Source organism: Nematostella vectensis, chromosome 6 (assembly GCF_932526225.1).
Source record: "Nematostella vectensis chromosome 6, jaNemVect1.1, whole genome shotgun sequence".
NCBI lineage: Eukaryota > Metazoa > Cnidaria > Anthozoa > Actiniaria > Edwardsiidae > Nematostella > Nematostella vectensis.
Genome location: NC_064039.1, coordinates 13,953,166 through 13,977,691, shown reverse-complemented (window position 1 = coordinate 13,977,691; position 24,526 = coordinate 13,953,166). Strand labels below are relative to the sequence as shown.

The 24,526-nt window shown below is 39.8% G+C and overlaps 3 protein-coding genes across 6 annotated transcripts in view; 2 read left to right on the top strand and 1 right to left on the bottom strand.

The window, feature by feature from the left end:
* The window catches only part of LOC5506716, a 133,963-nt gene extending 127,465 nt beyond the window's left edge, over window positions 1-6,498 (top strand). For all 4 annotated transcript variants that reach the window (XM_048729527.1, XM_048729530.1, XM_048729528.1 and 1 more), the window contains one exon: window positions 2,310-6,498. In XM_048729527.1, the coding sequence (XP_048585484.1) occupies window positions 2,310-2,602 (293 nt within the window). In that variant the 3' untranslated portion in view covers window positions 2,603-6,498. The remainder of the gene's footprint in view (window positions 1-2,309) is intronic.
* A 1,446-nt stretch (window positions 6,499-7,944) lies between these two features.
* LOC5507483 (adiponectin receptor protein 1) lies at window positions 7,945-12,573 on the bottom strand. Its single transcript, XM_032376108.2, has 5 exons — window positions 11,921-12,573; window positions 10,790-11,433; window positions 10,215-10,402; window positions 9,735-9,928; window positions 7,945-9,407 (listed from the first exon to the last, which is right to left on the bottom strand). Exons 1-5 carry the CDS (start codon window positions 12,329-12,331, stop codon window positions 9,294-9,296), a joined length of 1,551 nt encoding a protein of 516 aa, XP_032231999.2. The 5' UTR covers window positions 12,332-12,573; the 3' UTR covers window positions 7,945-9,293.
* Window positions 12,574-13,194: 621 nt separating this feature from the next.
* On the top strand, window positions 13,195-23,751 carry LOC5507469 (leucine-rich repeat-containing protein 74A). The gene is made up of 17 exons (XM_001628055.3): window positions 13,195-13,420; window positions 14,075-14,298; window positions 14,438-14,601; window positions 15,204-15,455; window positions 15,999-16,061; window positions 16,223-16,332; window positions 17,011-17,118; window positions 17,533-17,626; window positions 17,992-18,122; window positions 18,651-18,737; window positions 19,140-19,255; window positions 19,430-19,508; window positions 20,324-20,413; window positions 20,506-20,610; window positions 20,941-21,099; window positions 21,582-21,643; window positions 22,696-23,751. The coding sequence occupies exons 1-17, from the start codon at window positions 13,355-13,357 to the stop codon at window positions 22,829-22,831; spliced, it is 2,046 nt and encodes a 681-aa protein (XP_001628105.2). The 5' UTR covers window positions 13,195-13,354; the 3' UTR covers window positions 22,832-23,751.
* The last annotated feature ends 775 nt before the right edge of the window (window positions 23,752-24,526 follow it).

Genomic DNA, 24,526 nt, shown 5'->3' with positions numbered 1-24,526 from the left:
ATTGGTTGGAATTTACCTGGGGAATGGAAATTGGTTGGTTATATCATAAACAATAGTAGAAAAGCTTCAACTGTTATTTTTTCTTGATTTCTTTGTATGAACGCTTGTTGAATAAATTAACTCCTCGAATTTGCATAACAACACGACAGCAGAAGATGGTACGCGTTTCTAGTCCACGAAAGTAGGGAACGAAAGAAAATATTATAATGCTTATAGAACGAGGGATGGATAGAAATAAATATAGGACGATTTAAGAATAACTTTCGTGGGAAAAAGTTTTGTGATGCTCATGAAGCGGAAGAATAAAGAACCGGAAGTTTTTAGTGCCGATAATAATTATCATGCATGGGGATTGTACTTTAAAATGTTATGAAAATATAATCTTGAAAAGCATATAAACATCAGAGAGACAAGAATATTTGATCAAATACCAGTATTTTCAAGAATTATATTGCATCCTTTTTTTGGGGAGTTTTAATTGTTATTTATAAGTTTTTGGTAGCAAGGCATTAAAAAGTGAGTGTCGGCATTTGTTTATAATTAGGGTCAAGTGGGGGTCATATTTCGGCTTGTAAAAAAGTCGGATTTTATTTGCCCCTAAATTTTATTTCACATATCAAAAGTAGAAATGATGCTCTTTTCGATGACTGCAAACATTTTTGCCAAATCCACATCTCATCGACGATATTACACGATTATTTCAAGGCTTTTCAAAGTCATCTAAAAACATAAAATAAAATAAAATCGCGTAAAATAATAAGGTGCTGACAGAACAGCTTATCCTTCAGCCTGGGAGTTCCTTATTATCCATTCTTTAGGTTTATATAAGCTTCAAATGTTTTATCACGCGTTGCGAACCGGTTTTTAGTCTTTTTCTAACAACCACGTAAATTGTCTCAAATCCGGGTGCGGGAGACGAAAAAATACTTTTCGGCTTCTATCGCCAAAAATATTTATCCAAATTGCTTCAAACTTTCACAGGATATCATGGTCACCCATACCTATTACCAGTTTAATTTTGAGCTAGGGCACCCAAACTTCATTTTTCCGAGAAATCTCGACGAACTCAGACCGCTGGTCTTAAGCTAAGACTGCATGGGCATTTTTTAGATTACAACTCTCGATTTAGTTGCAGCGGTGGTACAATGAAAATGGCCCCTTTTTCAAAAAATATAGCAGCGGCAAGGGCGATAGAAGCATCATTTAGAACGTTTTTGAAAGTTTCTTATTCAAAGAACAATATGGAGGGGGGGGGGGGGAGGGTACCAATGACTGGAACATCAATACAACAGTAGCTCCCCATACAGAGACTCGTTACATAATAAACGAGCATAATTTTTTTTCTGCAAATTCAACACGCCAGCTGTGTAGTTAACACAGTCTCCCTCGTCTTTAACAACCCGCGTAGAAAGAAATCGTCCCATATAAAGCCTATGGACTTGCCATGGTTGCAGAAGGCAATCATGTTAGGTAAATTTTATTCCACACATGCACCTTTTTGTTTTTGTCGTGTACAACCAAAACGCTGATTATGATATCCATGTTTCTGCGTTCGAGTTTAGGGTCGTGTGCTCGTGCCATCCTGCACCCCTACCCCCCCTCTCTAGCAACGAGCCTGTAACAGTCCCTGTGCCCTCCCTAGTTACAAGCCTGCGAGTTTTGTTTTATTCTAAATATTCGTATTCTACATACTTTTTAGCGGTCGAGGTGATGGTTAAGTTCGTGCCCCCTGCGTATCACCTAGCTACGACCGTGTGAGTTCTACTTTATTCTTTCATTAAAAGGAAAGCAGTTAATATTTCTTCCACCCCACCATTAGCTCGCCGAGTCGTGCGTACCTACCCATCGCTGCAACACCAAGGCCACTGGATGGATGACGGAACCTCATCCCAGCATCCGCGATAACGTTGTTCAGCGGACAGTGTGTTTTCACTGGGACGGCGATTGCTGCCGTTTTCAGACGCAAATCTTTGTCCGCCGTTGCCATGGATTCTACGTTTACAGACTTAAAGCGCTGAAGTTTGATGTGGAGGCAAGATACTGCACTGCAGGTACTCATAGCTACAACATCTCATCGATTTATTTACTATCCAGGGCCGTAGCAGGGGGTGGGGCACTGGGGCACGTGCCCCCCCCCCCCAATATGTTAAAAAATTATAAGGAAATGACCAGTAGGGGCGTGGCTGTGAACCCCCAATATTTTCTTAATGTTTCTGTATTGTGCCCCTCCAATATTTCGAGACCTGTTACGGCCCTGCTATCAAAGTCAGAATCTTTTTAAATGTCTTGTTTTTCCTCTCTTGTTTCAGCACTTAAGACACCATACGATGAAAGCATCTTGATGTCCCAGTACATATCACCATCTGGTCACGACAACTACGCGTTATCACGTCACGCTGTCGCAATAGAGCAAGATGTCACGGTGGAAGATTGCGTTATGTTCTGCATGCTGGATCGCAGGTGTCAATCACTAAACTACGTCACAAGCAGCAAGACTTGCGAGATCAACAACTCGACCAGACACGAGAGCGAAGATGATGTTACACCAAGAGCAGGAGTACTCCATTACGAGTCTGTACAGTTTATACAAGTCAACGATTAGTTGCGTGTGATGTCAACGATTAGATGTATATGATACCAGCGATTAGATGTGTGTGACGTCAAAGATTAAATGTGTGTGATGTCAACGATTAGATGTGTGTGATGTCAACGATTAGATGTGTGTAATGTCAACGATTAGATGTGTGTGATGTCAACGATTAGATGCTTGTGATGTCAAAGATTAGATGTGTGTGATGTCAAATATTAAATGTGTGTGTTGTCAACGATTAGATGTGTGTTATGTCAACAATTAGATGCTTGTGATGTCAACGATTAGATGTATATGATACCAGCGATTAGATGCCAAAGATTAAATGTGTGTGATGTCAACGATTAGATGTGTGTGATGTCAACGATTAGATGTGTGTGATGTCAACGATTAGATGCTTGTGATGTCAACGATTAGATGTGTGTGATGTCAAAGATTAAATGTGTGTGTTGTCAACGATTAGATGTGTTTTATGTCAACAATTAGATGCTTGTGATGTCAACGATTAGATGTGTGATGTCAAAGATTAGATGCTTGTGATGTCAACGATTAGATGTGTGTGATGTCAAAGATTAGATGTGTGTGATGTCAAAGATTAAATGTGTGTTATGTCAACGATTAGATGCTTGTGATGTCAACGATTAGATGTTTGATGTCAAAGATTAGATGCTTGTGATGTCAACGATTAGATGTGTGTGATGTCAAAGATTAGATGTGTGTGATGTCAAAGAATAAATGTGTGTGATGTCAACGATTAGATGCGTGTGGTGTCTGGTGTCACGATTAGATGTTTGTGGTATTAAAAATACCAGAAAAATGAAATGCTTGTTTACTGGACACGAGAGCACGGAGGACTTCACAGTGAGTACAAAAGATCTGTTCAAGATACTCCCAGATTCTGTCCGATCGTGTTACTACTACTGGTAAACTTCACAGTACAGTCCAACCTGACTTACGCTCGGTTAGTCGGCAGCACCAGTTCTCTAACACTAGTACTGACATTAGAGTTGGGTGCAGTATTTGGCCGAAATTCATAGACTAGATATACTAAAAAACTATATCAGAGGGCTTGAGGTCACCTCCAAGTTACTGAAAGCGATTGGATCCAAGCAGCAGAAGCTTTGATGGCTACGCCATCAGGCCTACCGCCATGGGCTTTCAACCTACGTGTTCATCTGCTTAGGAGTTCTTAGCCATAGTCCATAGGCTTCGTTATCTGGTAGAGATCAGTAACCCACTGTTGTCAGAACTTTTTCATGGGAATACGTCACCTAGTTACATACTTCAGCTCGGCGAACTGGGTCGCCATCGGGGTCTTCTGGCCTGACCACTTCCATTAAGTTAACGCCCGCCCTCCAGCTCTCTTCTGACATGCGGCACAGCATTGCCGTCTACAACCATCTTGTCGAAGTATGGTAACGACACTCTTTAGTACTCCCACGATGGGGGTATGACGTGGAACTTGGTTCGATGACATCCAGGGCGTTATCACAGGCCCTGAAGCGCCACGGGCACAAAACCAAGAGCATCAGACTCACCAGATAGGCTACCAGATACATCTCAGAGGGACGAGCTTTTCGGGTTTGAGCCACAGGTTCTTACCGACCGCGTACGGGTCCCGAACATCCCGGACTAGTGAGTCCTCTCGAGCGTAGCAGTGTAGGCAACGCTCGCAGAAATGATGTAACGTAACATGCTATTTGTAATAACTTTATTATTTTAGACTTAATAGCTGCCACTTTGCCTGAAGTTGATGGAACAGCTAAATGCGTTTTTGTTTGGTTCACAAACTTATACTGACTAAGTAACCGTTCGGAAAAGGAATTTGTGAAACGAGATGGGGGGACAATGTGAGTTCACCCCAAAAATAGGTGTGTCGGTATCCTTTTCCAAGTGGTACTTGAGAGTTGAAAATCGACCACCTGTTCCCGTTTGGTGCGCATTAACTGACGGCAGAAAGCTGTAGCTGACTTCACGAGTAGGTTACTGTAGGTATCATCTAGGTTTAGGGTAACTGTGTAGCCAGGTTATAGAAACCAAAATTTACATGCGCAATAGCACAGCAAGCATGTAGTGTGTAACTAAACTGCGTCTTGCTAAAACAACAAGCGAAGGACTGTCTGTCAAGGCGGGAAACGGTGCCACAGCTCTAGAAAATGTGCCAGGTCTAACGCTACTAGGACTTCACGTTGATAGCGAACTCTCGTTTAACGATCATGTAGAAAAGATTTGCAAAAAAGTGGCCTCCCGTATAGCAATTTTAAGAAAAATAAGATCGTTTTTACCATTAGCTCAACGCAGGCAATTTTATGATGCGTTAATACAACCAATTTTAATTATGGCAGCGCAGTATGGAGCGTGTGTAACAAAGAACTTTTATATAGAATTTTCAAGCTACAAAAGCGTGCAGCTAGAGTAATTCCTTTTGCAGAACCGCGCGCACCCTCTGTGGAACTCTTTAATCGACTTAGCTGGATTCCATCCTCGTTCCCAGGGTCTTCCTCTCATATCCCCCTTCCGCCTGGGGCTAGGGGAGGGTGGGACCCTGGGAACGAGGATGACTGGATTCCTGTTTACGAACATTTTAAAATTAGCGCTCTTGTACATAAGCGGATACACGGTAACGTACCTTCATTTTTAAGTGAACACCTGACTCTTAATAGTTTTGTACAAAGTAGATCCACACGCTATGCGGATTTTAATCTCCGCTGCCCGAAATACAGTAAGGAGACAGAGAGAGGGGGGGGGGGGGGGGGGGACTTTTTCCGTTTCTGCCACCCGCCTTTGGAACAGTCTCCCTTTTACGACAAGGAGAATCGAACGGCCTGTGTCCTTCAAAAAATCTAAGAGATCGGGCATTTTCGGAGCAGCGTCTTTTACATCATTTTACTATATAATTTTTGTTATTTATTGTTAATTTTTAATATAGTTTATCTCAGTATTTTCAACAGTTTTATTTGAACATATCATATATTTAAGGGAAGGCCACAAGTTTATTAGCGTTGCTATTTATTAAATAAACCCCTTCTGGCGGCTGGGATATCGGCAGATAATGTCCAAGGATTAGAAATGGTACGAAAAATAAACAGTTGGCCGAGAAGCGAAGCTGAGCCACAACGAGCCAAAGAAGGGGTTTATTTATTTTATATCCCAGTGACTACACTGAAAATGCAAAAAGTGTTTTTTGCAGCATGCGCTGACATGCACTGGAATGACGCCAAGAGCGCACGCTGTTATTTTTGCCATTCGCGTAAGATAAAAATTCATGCAACAAATTTTTCATTTGAACAAAAACTATGAACTCAAAACTTGCATTTCGATTTATAGATTTACACCTAGACGGTTTTCTTATTGTTCTGCTGAGAGCTGGAATAGAAATTGAATCAAAAGTTTTCAATTTTGAAATGTCTTCTGCGCGCGCTGACATGCACGGGAATGACGACACTATCGCGCGCGCTGTTGTGAAGTTTATTGTTTTTTTTTTCTTTCACGTTTCAGGATAAATTCTATACAATTATATTGATGATAATTCTATAAAAGAAATCAAACGTTTTTTTTTTGTGCGTTTTGAAAACCTTGGAGTTTGTTTAATGAGTTATTGAGGAGACGAAAAGCGGGTTTTGACTGCACAAAAATGTTCACAGGACAGATATCACTTTGGCTGGAGGTTATCGCCTGATATTTGTCCTGTGAAAATGTGCACGTGACCCGTATTGACCAATGAGCACGCGTGAAAATTCATCACTGGGATATAATATGTGTTACCCTCATTCTAAATAAAGTCTATACTTACTTACTATGCCGTCTTAGGAGCACATAAAAGGGGTGCGGTAGATACACCGTAAACACCTTGTAAAACCTTCATCCGTGTAACAACGTAGAGAAGTAAACCCGGTATCTACCCCCAACAAGTCGTCTTCTCGTTGTTTCACTTATGCTCACGGAGTTTGCTCTTGTCGTAGAGGAGGCGGTCCAGGTCTTTGGTTCAGGTGTAGTGAAGCTTGCCTGCCTTTTCGAACAGAAGTATGTTCACGCGCGCTACACCATCAGGCTGTTTACTTATGTGGTGTACGAGTACACCTTTCTCCCAGCCAAACACATTGATAGCCATGTTGTTCTGTTTCCTCACTTTAACAATCTGGGAAATGGGTGCAGGCCTCAATCTACCAAAGTTCCTCGGTGGGGTTTTGACCCGGTGGTGTGGTGGTGACAGAGAGACCACCGCAGGAAGTGGACAACTTTGTACTTCACGTTCACGACTGTCTTCTTCCCTTGTACCACATGGCGATACCAAGCCATAGACATTCTCACCCTTATCCACTCGGAGGGCGGGTTGAAACTTGGTACCGTCCAAGCTTTCTCTGGATGTTGCCGCGCTAGCCTGCTTTCAGGCGTTTACCCGGTGTTTTTTCGCTATGCGCTAAGTCGTGGTCGCCATCTTGTTTTTGGCCGCGCTAGCTTGGCGCGAGTGACAAAGCTTTCGCGCGGCCAGAACAAAACAAGATGGCGGCCACGACTCGGCGTATAGAGAAAACACCGATAAAACATAGCAAAAACAAAACAAAAAACACCGGGTAAACGCCTGCAAGCAGGCTATTGCCGCGCACACCCTTTAGTAATGGAGTCGGGACCTAGCTTGTTAATCTGGGGCACACCCATTTGCCATCCGCGTAAATATTTCCCGATCACACAGCGGGTTCTAGACGTGGTTAGGCGTGGCGCTGGCGTAGGCCTCTCACGCAGCTTGCGCGGGGATGGGTTGGTCACTGCTTACGCAAGCTACTTACTTGGGGAGAGGTTGTCCTATTGGTCTCCACGCAGCAAACGCTTCGAGCAATTAATTGACGTAGTCATCTAAGTCCTCGCTGGTGGCCGGTACCTGCTGGCGCGGTGGGTTGTGTGTAGTTGGCTCCACCCTTTGGGCTGGAATGGCCCTGAGCGCAACCCCTCTTGTAGAGCTAAACGAGATATTTCAGGTTATTACATATCTGTATACTATATATCTCATATATCCGCCTCTCTCTAAATGGGTTTACAGCAGTTCGCACCTGGATTGATACCTATATGATTACCTCAACCCAAGTCATAGGACGTGTATTAGGACAAAAAGTTGTTTCAAAACCCCCACTACTCGCGGCGCCATCTTTTTCCGTATCGCGGAATTGACCATTTTTCGTTGCCCTCAAACTTTTGGCAGTAAGATGGTGGGATTAAAAGCCATCTACTGCAGGTGCTGGCCAATAAAAATACCTCAAGACTTTTGACTGATGGATGTCGTAATGCAGTTTGTTGGAATTCTTTAGCGTTAACTCATAGTAAAATCAATTTCTAATAAAGCACGAGAACAAATATGTCTTGCTTTATTTTTCCACTTTGTAGGCAGTAGTGCATATACAATATAGCGAATAATTTTACATGATAAAAGCTATTCTCTCTTTAAATTCAGTTAGACTTTGAACCAGGAACAATATATTGATTTGCTGTGCGAGAATAAATTCGACAAAGATGGCGGTACAGTCCGACCACACCATTTGGCAAAGTCTGGGATGAATGAACCCTTTCTGTGACGTCAAACTTTCAACAACAGGGAACCCCGTTAAAACTCCGGGAACTGTTTGTGAGAAAACTACTCCACCAGGGAGTCCAGAACACTTATACGCTGAAGGGATAGTGACTCAGGTCTAACTAACAGCACAAGCTCTGTAACTGCAACTATTCATTGATACACCGTGAACCATTTCGATAGCATGCATATTTCTGATATTTCAAATCATGTTTGTGTTTTCTACTATTTACAAAAAAATATGTCCTAAAAACAAAATGTCCTATTAATAACCCAGATTTTAATTTCTCCCCAGTGAACAGCATATAACCTCTGGGTCTCATATAACTCATCTAGTATAGTGCATAGGATGAGAATTCACCTTTGAAAGCTTTTATAATAATGTATAGGATGGGCCTTTATACAGTCATGTCAATAACTATTACAACAATTGAATTTAGGTAGCTTTGGTCGGCAACCGCAATAACTAGCCGCAGTTTTCAACCGTGGTTTAAAAGTCTGGTATTACAGCAGTTGGGATGTACACCAACACAAATACGAAAAGTACACACGATCCCCGTGACGTTGCTCTATAATTGATATTCACTTAGTCTTACTATATGGAAAACTTAGTCTTACTTTAAATTCAACTAATATTTAGACTATAATTAAAGAGTCCTTGTCAGACGCACCTTTGTTATTGTTTTCAACCAAAGTGGAAGACAAATTATGAGAAGAAATTTCAAAATAACCATCTAAAATTACAATCTTATACTTTTTCTACCAAATTCAATCGAAAATAACACAACAGCTTCTTCACATCTGCCAATGGAAATGGATTCACACTTGGTACTTTGCTAGGGTAACAAAATGGTGACTGACTAAAATAGGTATTCATAGTATTGTTTCCCAACCATCAGTAAACCTGGTAAAGAAATTATGCTATATTCACTAAATTATATCTCCTAAGTTTGGCTGAGATAAATATTCCAGGTTTTTATTTTCGAGTTTTTTTTGGTTGTACTATAATACACTCTAAATGATGTCATGTTCATAAGTTAGCGATGAACAATAACACCTGGTTGGTCTGCTGTATATACAATGGTGCAGATACATGGACTCAAATGTCAAAGCCATGGTCGTAGCCTAGTTGAAACCAGACTAGTGACAGACAGAGCCTATTGTGAATCGGTAATAGGCCATTTGACATATCCCATACAAGTGAACGGCTGCTGCGGCCACCACAAGGACATGAAAGATTTGATGACTCTGGAACTGAAAGACAAATAATATTTTTCAAAACTTCAGAGGCATGAATTGTATCCCCAAAATGGTTCAAAGGAGGACTACAGACAGCCATGTTTCACCAAAATTGAAGGGGGTATACTTTCCAGCCCCTAATATTTGTTTTTTATTTTCTTTTAGCTTGAGAAAGTCCCCCTTCAGTATTTTGGCTTTGACTGTCTGTAAAATAGAGTCATGTCTAAACATCATGCAGTCATTATGCAATTTCTACTTGACCAGTTTTACTTCTACAGTTTTACCATGCTGGAATGTATGTAAAATTATTTTTTCAAAGCAAATTGGAAGTGAAGCTCTTACCCATATGTTAAAACGACCAGGGAAGAATCTCTCCGGCATTCTTGAAGCATATGCTATAGCACCAAGAATATAGAGTAAGCCCATGAGGGCCATCCAGCCAACTGATGCTTGACGGTGAGCAATGGCAACACCATGTGCTGCAACAAAGTGAATGGCAGGCACAACTCCAGAGCAGCCAAATGTGAGGAAAACACCTGTTAAACAAGAGATATAACAGAATTGGAACTTGCTTGAAATTTGTTTGAGCTATTAAATATAAAATAATACATACAAATACATACTTTCAATGTGCACAGCATTTTTTGGAATTTTGTATTGAAAAATAATATAAAGAACTTCATTGCCAAAAAATATATCAGCCAGGATTTAGTAGAAGATAAAAATATTAAAAGTGGTACTTAAATGTTTTTTTCAAAATATAAAAATACCCTACCCTGTCAGGGTAACTAGATAAACCTAAATTATGATTGTCTCTGTTACCTGCACGGAGGCATCTGTACTTTGGGGTGTTGAATTTTGACCAGAGCGACACAAGTACACTGAGCAACCCCATGGACACAGTAACACCCATGTAGACATTCCGTGTCGTAGTGTCACAGTAGAAGCCATAGTACAGCGGTGGGATGAATGAACCCATGATCAACAGGGCTATGCCAGAGTAATCAAGCCTGTATAATAAACTTATGTATCAGTCCAATATATAAACAGCGATAAAAGGTCCCAGGCAATCTAACTTTACCTATGATGTACTGCTTCTACCACCAATTTAAATGGTGGAAATGGTCAAAACATTTGTCGAACTCTAAGAAGCTAAATGCTGTATTCCACATTTGCAATCTAGAGTAAAGGATAGAAAGTTAAACAAAAATATCTAAATGTAAATGACTTATGACAAACTTGGGCAAAGGTTCGGAAAAAGTGTGTAGTCAATCAGCTGTCTAAACCAATCAATGGCCTTCATGCTTTCACCATCGCATTATAAACCATTTGAGAATCGATTGATCATGGTGGTGAGGAGACATGGATTTGAATCCAGCTACAATAACTCCACACACCTGCTGAATACTTTAGAAACATTAGCAGAATGGCAGTAGACGGTGTGGAAAATCCAAGAGAACCCAAGGCATAGGATAGCACCAGCAAAGAATGCTCCAAACACCAACTTTTCCGTCCAGTCTTTAGGGAATGGATTATCAGCACTGACTGGGCGTATATACATGTACAACATTGCAGCAATGAAGGCCAGAAAGCCAATGAAATGGGTCCAGATATTGCCTGTTTCAGTATGAATCTTGAACATGCTTTTAAAGCATGACTTGAAGGAATTCAGTGGTGGGCGGTGACTGTCTTCTAGGAACTCATTATCTCTCAACCAGTGTGGAAGCTCAATGTGCGACAGCGTATACCAGCCTGATCTACCAGCTTCGATCACTCGCTTTCTGATCTTCTCTGCTTTCTCACCAGCTTCATGCATGGTTCCAGAAACGTTATCTTTGACGTTCTTGAACATGACTTGGACTTTTTCTGATGTCTGGTGCATACCTTCCTGTACCCTTCCGGTAGCATCACTGACATGGCCACGGAATTTAGTGGAAGCATCCTGAAAGTTTCCTCTAAATTTCTCTGCTGCATCTTGAACATTGTCCTTTACTGCATTAATCATAACTTTCAGGTTTTCTTCACCTTTCACAATAAGTACCTGGTAGAAAAAAAACAAACAGATAAAATGTGCTTTTACATGGCTATCTACATCAACCAAGATAAGGATTATTTTTTATGTTGCAATGAACGTCACAACAAATTGCACCTTAACAAACAAAATACATTAATTTTAATTATTTGAAAGTAAACAATGTAAGCAACCCATTGAACAAAAGAAAATATACTTCTATGCAAAATGTGAAACTCGGGTAAAATTTTTGCTAAAGCAAAATAAAAGGCATTTTTTTTTTAGATCTTTTTTTGTATTTGTTAAAACTAAAAGCCTTTTTAATAACTAGTACCTGCTTTGAAGGAAAAAAAATGTTTTTTTTCCCTTTTGAGCTATTAAGGATTTCCAAATTATTGTTAATCAAAACTAAAAGTACCTACCAATTCATAAAAAAATGATTGTAAATCAGAACTAGGTAAACAAGACAAGAAGTTAGTTTGCTCGATAACCATCACAACATATGTGAGGAAATTACCTTGGCTGTTTCAATGTCCGCGTGAATTACCAATCTTTCTCCCTGAGAATCGCACGACTCTGTGCTTACTGTTTCGCTGTTTTGGTAGTCGGTTTCTTGAGCCGATGTTTTGGGAAGTAATTCTGTGGTTTGATCATCATCGTTTTCCTCTTGGTTCGAAAGTTCGTCCTCGTCTTTCGGTACAGTGATCGCCTCAATGTTTTCAACCACATTTCTTTCCTGTTGTTCTGCTAGCCCGCTAGTACATGGCTCTTCGCAATTCAATGATTCTAAACTTCCCTCGCTAGATGTATCCTGGATACAACCTCCTTCGATGGTAACACTACCAGTATCTGAGGGAATATCGCTTTCAGAACTCATCTTTGTGATTTTTCTCTTTCGCAGCGAGTTCCCGGAGATGGTGATTTCCATATGAATCAAGCAGTGACGTTAGTGCGATTTTGTATAAATTTCGCTCTAAGCTGTTTACAATTTGATGTTCAAAGGGAAACTCTTAAAACAAAGATGACTGAAACAAAACCTTCAGGTTTAGAGATCGGCTAAACAGTGATGTTTCCCAATCTCAAAACCTATAAACCCCACATTGTTTGGCGGGGGATCAAAGATGAGCTCTCTCTGTATGTAGGTCCGTATAGATAGTTTGTGGTACGACAGCATCAGCCAATCATGGAGGTTCTTTCATGGTTGTGAATTCATGACGTCAGTAGAGATGGTTCATTATCCAACCAAATATTCTGTTAGGAAGTTGTGCGAGCCCAATAGGGGTACAAAGTCTAGATTGTATTTCTATAGGTGACGATAATCATATTCGAAAAATAAAAAAAATAAAAACGTGTGGGGTTGCATTCCTTGTTATTTTGACGAGATCTTTTCTTCTTTTTTCTTACACCTAGAGAGTATATTATAAAAAAAAAAATTCAAAGATAAATGCTTGCAAACTAGGCAAAATTGAAACTAAATAAAAACAACTGTCGTGGCATGAATGTCACAATCAGGCCTTTCACAATAAATCGCAAATTCATGAAACTGCATAAGATACATTCTATTGGCCAATGTTGATTCCGTAGAATCGTTGTCATCATCATCATTATTGTCATCATGATTGTCGTCATCATCATCAACCTCTGGGTTAGAATTTTCATTACATAGATTTCTTGGACTCTCCATAAAGGCGTTTGGAACCTTAATTTTTTGTGTGTTATTCCACGCTAGCGCATCTTCGATCATCCCCTTCCCTCCCCCCCCCCCCCCCCCCCCCCCCCTTATATCAGCAGTTGTGCATTCCAGAACACATCCACAAAATCTTTATTGATGCCGGCATGCTGCTAAACAATTAACCCTAACCGGGCTCAGTCTATGGCTTCTAGGCCTAGATAGAACCCCAAATGATTGTTAATACTCATCTCTTTGGTAGAACATGCTTTTTTAGAGGATATGAAGACTAGTAGCTCTTATGGAAACGGAAGCCACAATCGACACGCAATATCTCGCCAATACCAGGTCAGAGAAACGTTTGACTTTAGATAATTAGACAGATTTTATTGGTTTTAAGGCTCTTAGGCCCATGAAGTATGATATTTAGCAACTCTTCTAGTGTTAATGATGTCTCTTGAGTAAATCTAATTGGGACATTGAGCATTCTTTTGCCCTAGCGAGTAGAGGAATTCATTCAGTCATATCCACAAACCGGTCAACTGTTTATTTTGGCGCGCGGTCATGGTTGTCAAGAGGGCAATGCTTATTAAATGATTTTTAATTACGTATTTAATCACAAAGAAATATGAAGTGAAATCTTTACAATATTTTTTGTTTATATGACATTATAATATACAGTCATTTTATTTTCTCGCGGGCGCATTGTCGGCCTAATTGCCTTTAAATTTTTGTTATTCAATTAGGTGTTTGCTGCGAACGTAAACAAAAACAATCGACAAAAAATAGTTTTCAGAAAAGTTGTAAATTCAATTGACGATTAATTTGTATAAAGACGTTCAAAATAAGTGTTAAAATTATAAAATCAGATCTGTTGCCCAAGTTTATGATTGCCTTAGCCTTAGTAGGCCTGACTGATCGCCTCAAATGTGATACTGCTTGTCAATCAAACACACATTCTCTTAAAAAAATTTGCGTGTGTTTTATTTTTTGTTCTTATAGAATATACCTCAAGTTATTATAAGACCAGTTACAGCCCCTGGGAAACATATCAACAAGTCATCAAAGCCTTTCACTCCATCTCCACCAAGATGCACTCCAAGCCCATTACCACGGAGACCAAATACTACTGTGGGTTTCTACGAACTTCCTATCAGTACATATACCAGGCCAAAGTCAGCTATTTGTGCCACAGAAAATGCAAGTAATTCTGAAACTACTCCGAGGTAAGTGCATTTTTAGTAATGATGTATACTAGTTTAATGAGAGACAGGACTGACCTGATGAGCAGGGTGACCCTGGACCTGTGGCAGTTTGAGAAGCAAAGCCTGCAATTTTTTTTTTCACTTTAACTTATCAATGCAGGACCAACTCCCCAAGAAAAGGCAAAGGGAAAAGAAGTCAAAAAAGTGAACGAAAACCAAAGAAATCTACCCATATTGCATGGGATGGTGATCCCAGAGCTGATGATCTAAGACGAAATGAATTATTCACTCCAATAAGACAACCAAGAAAAGATACATTCTTTGGTGAGTTTTTTTTTTAGTTTTTTTTTCCAAGTATTGAAATAATGAGAGAAAAAAAGGTTGCAGAGGGCTATTGCTCCGCCTACTTCAGAAATAAATTTTGATGTAAAAGTATGAGATCTAAAACCCACAGATTTAACTCCCTTCTTCAGCCTTGAGAAATCTTGGATAAGAAGGCAGTTACTTTGTTACCCCCATGCTGCATAAGGTGCTTACATTATGTCTGTAAATCAACTTGGAGCAACTGTTCCCCACTGCCCGTTTTCCCACTTCTAGCCAGGGCCTTGTTTACCTCAATGTATAATGGCACTATTAAATTTTGTTGGGATCTTTTTTTAGGAGGGGGGTTCTTATTTGAGATGGGGCGCTTACTGAGGACAGGGTGCTTCATCTGGGATAAGCTGAAACAAGCTCAATAAAATAAAAATTTGGACTATTCAAGTGGTGTTTTTGTCGTCAATTTTTAAAGGGGAAGACAAGGGGGGAACTTATTCCAAAAATTAAGGTCAAGGTGGCCCTTATTAGGGAGAGGACACCTATTTAGATTAGTTTGCTTATTCGTTCAAATCATTATGGAAGACTTTTATTATTTTTTTATTTTCTAGATGCAAATGGGAATCAAATTTCTGAAGCCCAATACTGGATAACGAGAACTCAAAAAAGGAGGTCAGCAATGAAGGGAATGCCACTAGTACCAGGCTCCATCTCCACCATGGTCACCTTTGAGGAGTCAGATAATGATGATGATGACAAGGCAGCAGATGATGTGCAGATTACAAGAGTACCTAGCTTTGCAGATGTTGTTCTTTCTGATGAAAGTTCTGATTTTGAGACAGACCTGGAGGAGGATTTTCCAGGTAAAGAGTTATAAAGGGGTAAAGAGACAAAGACATGCATTACTGACCCATTAGCTGATATGATTCTTTGGTATCACCAAGAGGGTTTTAACATTCTAAAAATGGAAAAAAAGTTTTGATAGTTCATGTTTATTCAACAGTAGTTGTTTTTCTATTACTGTAATCCTTTTTTTCCAATGCTGATAAGGCCCTAGGGTAGGATGACCACACCCCTTGAAAACGCTGGTCATGCTTCCCTTAATTTAATTTCACATACCAAAATTCTATACCACCTAAAAAAATCCTGACCTTCCAAAGTATTAAGTTTAACAATAATGCAACTGTGCAAAATAGCTTTTTATTTTACAAAAAAAATATGCAGAAAGTTTTTTTCTTACTCAGTTTTTGGACCCCCAAAAATGAGGTCATAACACCAGAACGTATAACTTTGACCCCACCTATCGTGCTAATATCCAAGATTCCTATAGGTTATATTCCCCTTTCTCTTATCTGGACTCCTTCCGCACTCCACTGATGACTAGTTGATTTTGTTATACTCTCTAGTGAAACCACGGGTGTTTGATCCATCTGGCAAGAATTCTTATATAAAGCTATGCAAGGAAAAAGGTAAGAAAACATTTTCAGTGCTGTAAAGATAAGCATAGACATATTTGTTTCTGAACGTTTGTTTATTATATTTTTTTTTATAGAACTTATAATGGATAAATAAGGACATATCTGAGTCTGCTACACTAATTACTTAGTAACCAAGTTTGCTTTTTTTATAGATTTGGTACCAGTGACCTTTCTTACAGAAAGGTTAAAGGAACCTGGAATTGTTATGCGACACCATGGACTAGGAGCAGAAGGGACCCTAGCAATAGCTAAATCTCTCATGGTTTGTAATAAGCCAGTTCAGAGGTTAAGGAATGACTGGGGAAGAATGGGTCGTATCTGACCCATCGGACCAAAATCCACCGGAAGTAAAGATTTCCCATACAAACCTTTGTATTTTTTGCGTGATATCGTGTGTGAAAACTCCCTTCAAAATGCGATATTTTACGAAAATATCGACCAAGGCTGAATGCAATCTGAAGCGATAGTATGAATGAGCCTCTTTGGATTATAAGACCAAAATTGCTTTAGCGGCAGTAATGATAAAGGACCAAGAAATTGGGCTTATTGCACCAAATTGACCAAGCGATTTTTCTGTACTTTATGCGGCTGATTGCATGTTTTATTAACATTATTTCTTTGGATATCACACTTGATCACACTGAGGCGAAAAGTTTGTATCCTAAAGCATACATGAATATCTCTGAGAGTTTTGACTAAAGAAACGACATACAAACATGGGGATCATAGAAGAGGATCCATTTCACATCCTTTTTTGGTCAATACCTACGCAAAACAGTGCTTTTTGGAGCGAGTTTATACACCCAATATTGCTAGAAAAATACAGATGTTTGTATGGGGAACGATCGGATTTTGGTCTACTTGACCCATTCTTCCCAGGTCATAAACTGGGTGTTTAACAAGTTTTAAATCTTTTTTCACTATGTTTTTTTTTTTAAAGAAAAATACCTACACTGAAAATCTGGACCTGACTGACAACTATATTGGGGGTCCTGGGGGAATGGCCCTCGCCGAGATGCTATATGACAACTGCTTCATCACTGAAATCGTAAGAACTTACCAAATGGCTTTATTCCACAAAGAAAAAAAAATGCTGAATTAGTTGCTTTTTGTTGTTGTTATTTTGCCACTAAAACCCGAGTTGCACCCAAGTTTGCCATCCAAGAAGTAACACGATTTCTTAGTGCAAGCCACATTGTGTCAGGCTTGTAGACTGGCGTATACATGATAAGTTCTATAGTATGACTCCCCCTAACCCCTTCCCCCCTATTTACTGTTACAAAAGCTGTATTCTTGTCACTCACCTTGGTTGGATATTCAAGGTGTGCAGGGTGTATGGCCTCTGAGACAGTTTCTTCCGTTGGGCAATAAGGTTGGGGGTATAGATCTTTTCTGGTTTCACACTTCAGCTAAAAATGGTACACGAATTATCAGCTCATATGGTTTTTTAATTCTGCTTTAGGACTTATCAATGAACTTCATACGCTCTGAGGGAGGTTTGGCCTTTGCCAAAATGCTGCACAAAAACCAGTCCTTAAGAAAGCTAGTACTTAGATGTAAGTAATAGAATTTGGTTTAAAAAATAGTTAGTTTATATATCAAATTACACAACAATTCTAGTAAAGCACAAGATTGGTTGAAAAGTCGTGCGACTCTTGTTTTATCATGGCTCATTGTAACTTTCATGGATTATTAGAGTACAGACGCATGAAAGAAATGAAATCTTTTTTTTTGTTAACTCTCTTTTGGTACTCTGTGTGATCACCTCTATGTCTTTTTCCGGCTCCCCATCCATTACATCTCCCTCCCCTCCCTCTGGCTTAATAGTTAAGTTCTGTTCTAATAAGCAATCAAATTATTTGGAATATAAGAAACGATTCCCTTGAAGCTGTACCAAACTGATCTTATTGTCTTGTTGAAGCCAACCATTTAACAGACAAGGATGCAAAGGCTTTTGCTGAAGCCTTGAAGGAGAACAGAACACTGATTCACCTTGACCTTAGTCATAACGAGATTGGTGAGATGGGTGGGATCTTCCTTGGTGCAGGCGTGGTACGTGCTTTGTACATCTACAATACACCTAGCCCAATTCCCACAAATGTTGGCTTCTGTTGTTGCACAAATGAACAATTTGTAATCAAATATATTGCACACGCTTACGAACTATTGTGCACTGGTGACAAAACAGCAATAGCATGCTGTCGTTTTATGTTCTTTTGTCCAAGTTTGTACATCTGCAACATATGGAACATAATGTCACATAATGACATATGAGAAAAAAAAACACGTTTTTTGTTATGGCAATATGCTTGAATATATACACGGACTGCTCAACGCATTTTATAATTGCACTCACTTGTCACTAAAGTTCTGCTTTTACACTGAAAATAGTACCAACTGTCACCGAAAATACCGTAAGCCAGGGTCCTTAGCAAATCAAATGTTAATGCAGTATGTTTAGAGAGGAGGGATCACTGGCCTACAGAGCCCCAGTCAGCAACAGCTTTGTTATTATTTTCTTTGCATATTTCTTGGTTTGTGTATCAACTTCTTTTGATGATGTGTTATTTGCTACCCAAGGCATCTAACTACGGGCTCAAGCACTTGGATCTCAGCTGGAATTGTATTCGATTTAAGGGAGCTGTAGGAATGGCTCAGGCATTGAAGGTAAACATTGTACAACATTTCTTAACGAAAGGGTTGCTTTTTATCTTATAGAAGTATTCGGCAAATCGACACAATCCCTCTAGAAAGAATTGCCTCTTGTTAGAGTGGTTGCTGCAGCTAGTTTAAGTGGTCTATTTTAATAAGGGTCTGGAGATGGTATTTTAGTAGACGTTTTAGCTCATTTTACTAAGAAAGAAAGAAGGAAAGAGAGAAAGAAAGAAAGAAAGAAAGAAAGAAAGAAAGAAAGAAAGAAAGAAAGAAAGAAAGAAAGAAAGAAAGAAAGAAAGAAAGAAAGAAAGAAAGAAAGAAAGAAAGAAAGCGAGAAAGAAAAAAAGAAAGAAAGAAAGCTGTAGAAATAAGAAGAAATAAGAAGAAAAAAGAAAGCTGTTATGTTTTTATCAGACAAACGACTGCTTGACACACTTCAATATGTCATGGAATGGGCTTTCACTACTGGGATGCGTTGCCCTGGGAAGATTCCTTAAGAGGAACGAAGCACTGAAAGAGCTTGACATAAGGTAACTCCCATAGACAAGTCACAATCAGTTTGGAGCTGTTGTTTTGCAATATCTTGCCAAAACCAGATAACAGTTATGCCTCCACCAAGCTACCTCATTTTATTGAATGTCCAATTCAATAAATCCTAAGATAGTTGATGGTGCAGATAACGTCTCAAATTGTGTTATTTTCAGCAACAATCGCATTGGTCTTCTTGCTACCCAGAAACTTGCACAAGGAATCGCTGCCCATCCTAATCTTACTGCCTTAAAGGTAAAGGCCATTTACCGCATTAGGAATCGCGGCCCATCCTAATCTTAGTGCCTTAAAGGGCCATTTACCACACTGAAATCGCTTCCATCCTAATCTTACTGCCTTAAAGGTAAAGGGGCATTTACCACACTAGGAATCGCTTCCATCCTAATCTTACTGCCTTAAAGGTAAAGGGCCATTTACCACACTAGGAATCGCTTCCATCCTAATCTTAGTGCCTTAAAGGTAAAGGGGCATTTACCACACTAGGAATCGCTTCCATCCTAATCTTACTGCCTTAAAGGTAAAGGGCCATTTACCACACTAGGAATCGCTTCCATCCTAATCTTACTGCCTTAAAGGTAAAGGGGCATTTACCACACTAGGAATCGCTTCCATCCTAATCTTACTGCCTTAAAGGTAAAGGGCCATTTACCACACTAGGAATCGCTTCCATCCTAATCTTACTGCCTTAAAGGTAAAGGGGCATTTACCACACTAGGAATCGCTTCCATCCTAATTAAAGGGCCATTTACCAAGACAATCGTACTAGCATTCTTAAGCTATCCTGGCTCCATATGTTCCTTGCGTGTCTCTCATTAGTAACTGACAGGCGAAGCCTTTTGACGTACTTAAGGTAGTTCTCATACTAGGGTGCACTGACTCTGCCTTGACAATTAAAGCCGCATTGTCACCAGTTGACTTTGAAATATTTTTCGCGTTAAAAATAATCAGATTTTGTTACGTAATCGACCGGAAGTAAATAGAAACATAACGCTTTATTAAATTGTGGTTACTTTTTTATCTGGTTTTACCGTATAGTGTTTGTTCTGCAGGTTGGCAAGAATCCCATAGGTGATGGTGGAGTTGAGTGTTTGCTGAATGTCATCAAAGCCCATGACAAACTCAAGTACCTATCCTTGGAGGTGTGTAGCCAATCAATTAGGAATAATTTTGATTAAAACTGACTGCATCGTGTTCTAACTTTTCTAATTTTAATCTCCTTTGTTTATTTTAGGACATAACCGTATCTCCAAAAGTTTTTGACGAAATAAAGGAGCTGGAAAAGGAGCGTGGAGTCACAATCATCACCGGTGGTATTGGTGGCTACAAAAGGCCCAAGGTAGAGGTCCCTTTGAATGTGACTTTGTCTTTACTCAGAAAACTATGTTTAGAGTGTTGTCGTCTTATTTTTATTAAGTCGTCTCCGTAGAAAATAGACTTGCTTTAATTTTTTTAGTCAATCTTCACATAGCTGCTCGACTTGATTATGATAAGTGACTCAGTTCTGGTATATGCGGGCCTCTGTGGGAGAGGGAGAATCCGCAGGCCCTATCATCTCCACAATAAATTATTGCTTACTAGCCCACATTCCAACCATAGCCATTGCACTGTAACAGAGATAATATATTCTCCATTTAATATTTCCTAATTATTTTTGTATGTTTTCAAGGAAATGCCACCGGGTATGCGCATCTTGTTAAACTTCATCTCAGAGAATCGGTTACGCTTGATTGACTGGTTCAACCAGTTTGACAAGGACCACAGCGGAGGTATCTCCAGAGAAGAGTTCAGCAAAGGCCTGAAAGAAACTGGTCTTGTCATGACGAAGGTAAGTAACATACGTAGCCAAAGCTCCTTTACACTCCTTTCTTCTAGCCCGAGTATCAGGCGATTTTATAACGATAAAAGGGCCCGACACTCGGGCTACCTTTCTTCCCATCCCTTCTCCGACCTACCTATTTTCCTTTCCTAAATCACAAGCCCTTTCCCTTTTCTCTTTTCCATTCTCCAGTTTATATATTTTTTTTGTTTTAATAAAAGCACGCAAAACAACACTTCCTTAGATTGAATATAATCGTGGATTGCTAGAATTACTCTTTTGTATGTGCCGTGAACAAAGCATTATAATTGTAACACAACTCCTCTGTTTCACGGAGGCGTTCAACATACTGATTTATAACTTGTCTACGCCACACCTACGCAGACCTAGTTTTTTTTACAGCTTGTCTGTAGTCTTTTTAGTTATAACCATATTATAATGGTGTTGTGTGATCCCATCTACTTGTTAACATTGTATTTCTCTGACTTCAGAGGCAGCTGGACCGGCTTATGGAGTACATTGATATCAATAATGATGGAGAAATCGAGTACAGGTGAGTCATGGACCGTAGGAAAATCCATCAGAAGATTTTTTTTTTGTCTTAGTGCTGTTTAATGAAATCTGATGATTAAGAAGCGGTGAAAAGGTTCATGGACCTCCTTGTCTCTCGCCCTCTTATCTGGTAGGGATTTAAAACCAGGGTTCGATAACAGATATGTCCTCATGCTCGAAGATCCTATCTTAGATATTTTTAAATACAAAAAAAAAGAAAGAAAGAAAAACCGCTTTTGTGTGATACCACCTTTCAGAGAGTGCCCGCGAAAACTGGTGAGTCTCCCGAACATGCGCTATCTCTACGCACACTGATTTTTGCATTGCAAATACACACTTGAGAACAATTAAACGAGTCATAAGTTACTTTTAGACAATTGTAAAACCCGTCGTGGATTATTGCTAATTTTGAGCTTATAAAACCAGTCCCGTACCCAGGATTTTTCTTGCGGGGGTGCGGAATCCGAAAAAGTGGACCTTTATTTTTCTGGGGTTGGGGGGGGGGAGGAGGGCGGGGGTGTTGGGGGGGGGGAGGAGGAGGGGGGGGGGGGGTGTGAGGTCTCTGATAAAAATCTGGCCACCCCCGAAAGAACAAAGAGGGATTTTTTTATGCTTTTGAAATATCTCCACGGGACGTTTATCGTCGGATTTGGCTTCAGACCAGAGTGATCTAGCTTATGCATTAAAGTTTTGACTACAAATAGCACGTCTATTGAGAACCGAAAAAGGCCTTCGGTTGTTGTGTGTGTGTGGGGGGTGCGTTCCCACCCCCTGCACCTCCTTGGGTACGGGCCTGAGATCCAATCTAAGGCTCATGGGCAGGTTGGATGCTTAGAGGTGTAAAAAGCTGGCACTGTCTGGAGGTCCCGTCTCTCATCCCACTGGTAACCTCTATTAGACGACGTGAAAAACCCCGCTGGAAATGGTATTGCCCATGGTACCTATTTCAGTGACTACTAACGCTGATGAATGTAGTCTTATATTTATTTTACGAATATTATTAAAATCTCTATAAGATTATGATGATGAAACCGATACCATTTTTTCTATCAGTGAGTTGCTCCGAGGGCGCGAGATGACGATCCAGGAACTTCGGGAAGAGAGGAAAATCGAGGAGCGCAACAAGCGTATCGAAGAAGAGCGTATGCGGCTCCCGAAGCTAGAGGGCTACGACTACGACTTGATGTAACGATGATAAATACGATTACGACTTGATGTAGCGATGCTAAAGATGATTACGACTTGATGTAGCAATGTCAAAGACGATTACGACTTGATGTAACAATGCCATAGACGACTATGACTTTATGTATCCATGGTAAAGATGTCGTCACGTGGAGACCACCACTTACTGTAACGATATCCTTACGTGGTGACTACTAAGACATAATGTTACCATGGGAACGATGCCATCACGAAAGGACTACTACGACTTAATGTAACGATGCCATCACGCGGACAGACCGCTACGACCTGAGGTAGCGACGCCATCACGCGGAGTAGAGCTAGTGGGGTGGGCTAGGTACGAGGTCGCTGCCTTCACCTGTTAAAAGAGATTACTGTAGGGGTTAGGGATTGTTAGTGATACTCCGTGGTGTAAGGGGGTCATTTTTTCAACCTCTTCTTCTGTGTTTTTTAACCCCCCACCCCCACATTCCTCACACCGAATAATCCGATTAATCTCACAGAGGGGTCATCTAGCCCCTATAGCTCCCCCTCCCTTCCTCAGGCCAGTATTGGTCACACTGTATTCACACGCACATTCAAGCATCTCGGCCTTTGTTAGGTGAATGGCCTTGTGCAGTGAATCGTACAAGAAGCGCAATCAGTATATCTGCCCCAGAACCCTCCGCGTCTTCATTATAAAAAGACTAGTTCACTTACTCATACTTGAACACAGCACCTTCGTCCATACGCTAAGCACGTAAAAGTATCTTTATAAACATGGGACATGGAACTGAAATGGTGAGTATTTATATTTGATATAACTAGAAAAAGTTATATTTAAATGTTTATAGTAGTATTAGGATTACAGTTTTATTGCATAGATAGTTAAAAGTAGATTAGATAACTCTAGAATAAATCCAAGGAAATAAAAGTGTAAACATGTTTGGCACCCCTTTCTTGTTTGTTTTTAAAGAAAAAAAATATATATGTATATATATTCAAATGTTCTTGTGAGAAAACCAACAAGGCGTTTTCGTTAGAGTACATAAAAAAGGAAGTCTCAACTTAAGAAAGCTATTGAACGCAACCCCTCAAACGTTTGTTCCTTTGTCTACAATGGGATTTAGAGGTTACTTCCCGTATGTGCCTTATTGCACGATCTCTTTCAGGAAACACGACTAGGCATGACAATCTATTAATGTAAATTATTATTTTTTTCTACCTTATGGAATGCATAAAAGAAAAAAACACGTTGTGCAATTTCGGTTTTGAGTATAATTCTTGCTTTATCTCGTGTGACTTTGCTCTATACCTCATAAAACGTCTACAATGCCAAATAAATACGCCTTATTTGACGAATTTTGCTGGGAAGGAGTTCGCTGTAACTTCTTATGAATCGACAATTATTTATTTGTACGATGGCCACTTGTACTTGAATAGCAGCGTTTTACTGTATACACCTATTTCACAAAAGGTTGTCAGTGCAAATGGTAAATGGCTTATGGGTACTAATTATTCATAAAGCTAAAAATGTTAAATTGGTAACCTTTAATGGGTAAATGTTTTGATTTATTCATATTCTTCGAGACACATGGTTACTTTCGGTCGTAGAAATGCCAATCGCCATTTGCAAACCTTTATTGAAATAGGTGTATTCGATCCCTTGTCACGATGACATAGCATTCTCGCTTGACTGATGTTTACAAGCGCTCTGATT

Excerpts from the sequence above, each read along its gene's own strand:
- LOC5507469 (XM_001628055.3), top strand. The coding sequence starts at position 13,355 with ATGAAGACTAGTAGCTCTTATGGAAACGGAAGCCACAATCGACACGCA. Across the intron at positions 18,123-18,650 it reads TCTTCCTTGGTGCAGGCGTG|GCATCTAACTACGGGCTCAA; the intron begins GTACGTGCTTTG and ends TTGCTACCCAAG. Across the intron at positions 18,738-19,139 it reads GAATGGCTCAGGCATTGAAG|ACAAACGACTGCTTGACACA; the intron begins GTAAACATTGTA and ends TGTTTTTATCAG.
- LOC5507483 (XM_032376108.2), bottom strand. The coding sequence starts at position 12,331 with ATGGAAATCACCATCTCCGGGAACTCGCTGCGAAAGAGAAAAATCACA. Across the intron at positions 11,434-11,920 it reads CGGACATTGAAACAGCCAAG|GTACTTATTGTGAAAGGTGA; the intron begins GTAATTTCCTCA and ends TTTTTCTACCAG. Across the intron at positions 9,408-9,734 it reads CTGGTCGTTTTAACATATGG|TTCCAGAGTCATCAAATCTT; the intron begins GTAAGAGCTTCA and ends TTTGTCTTTCAG.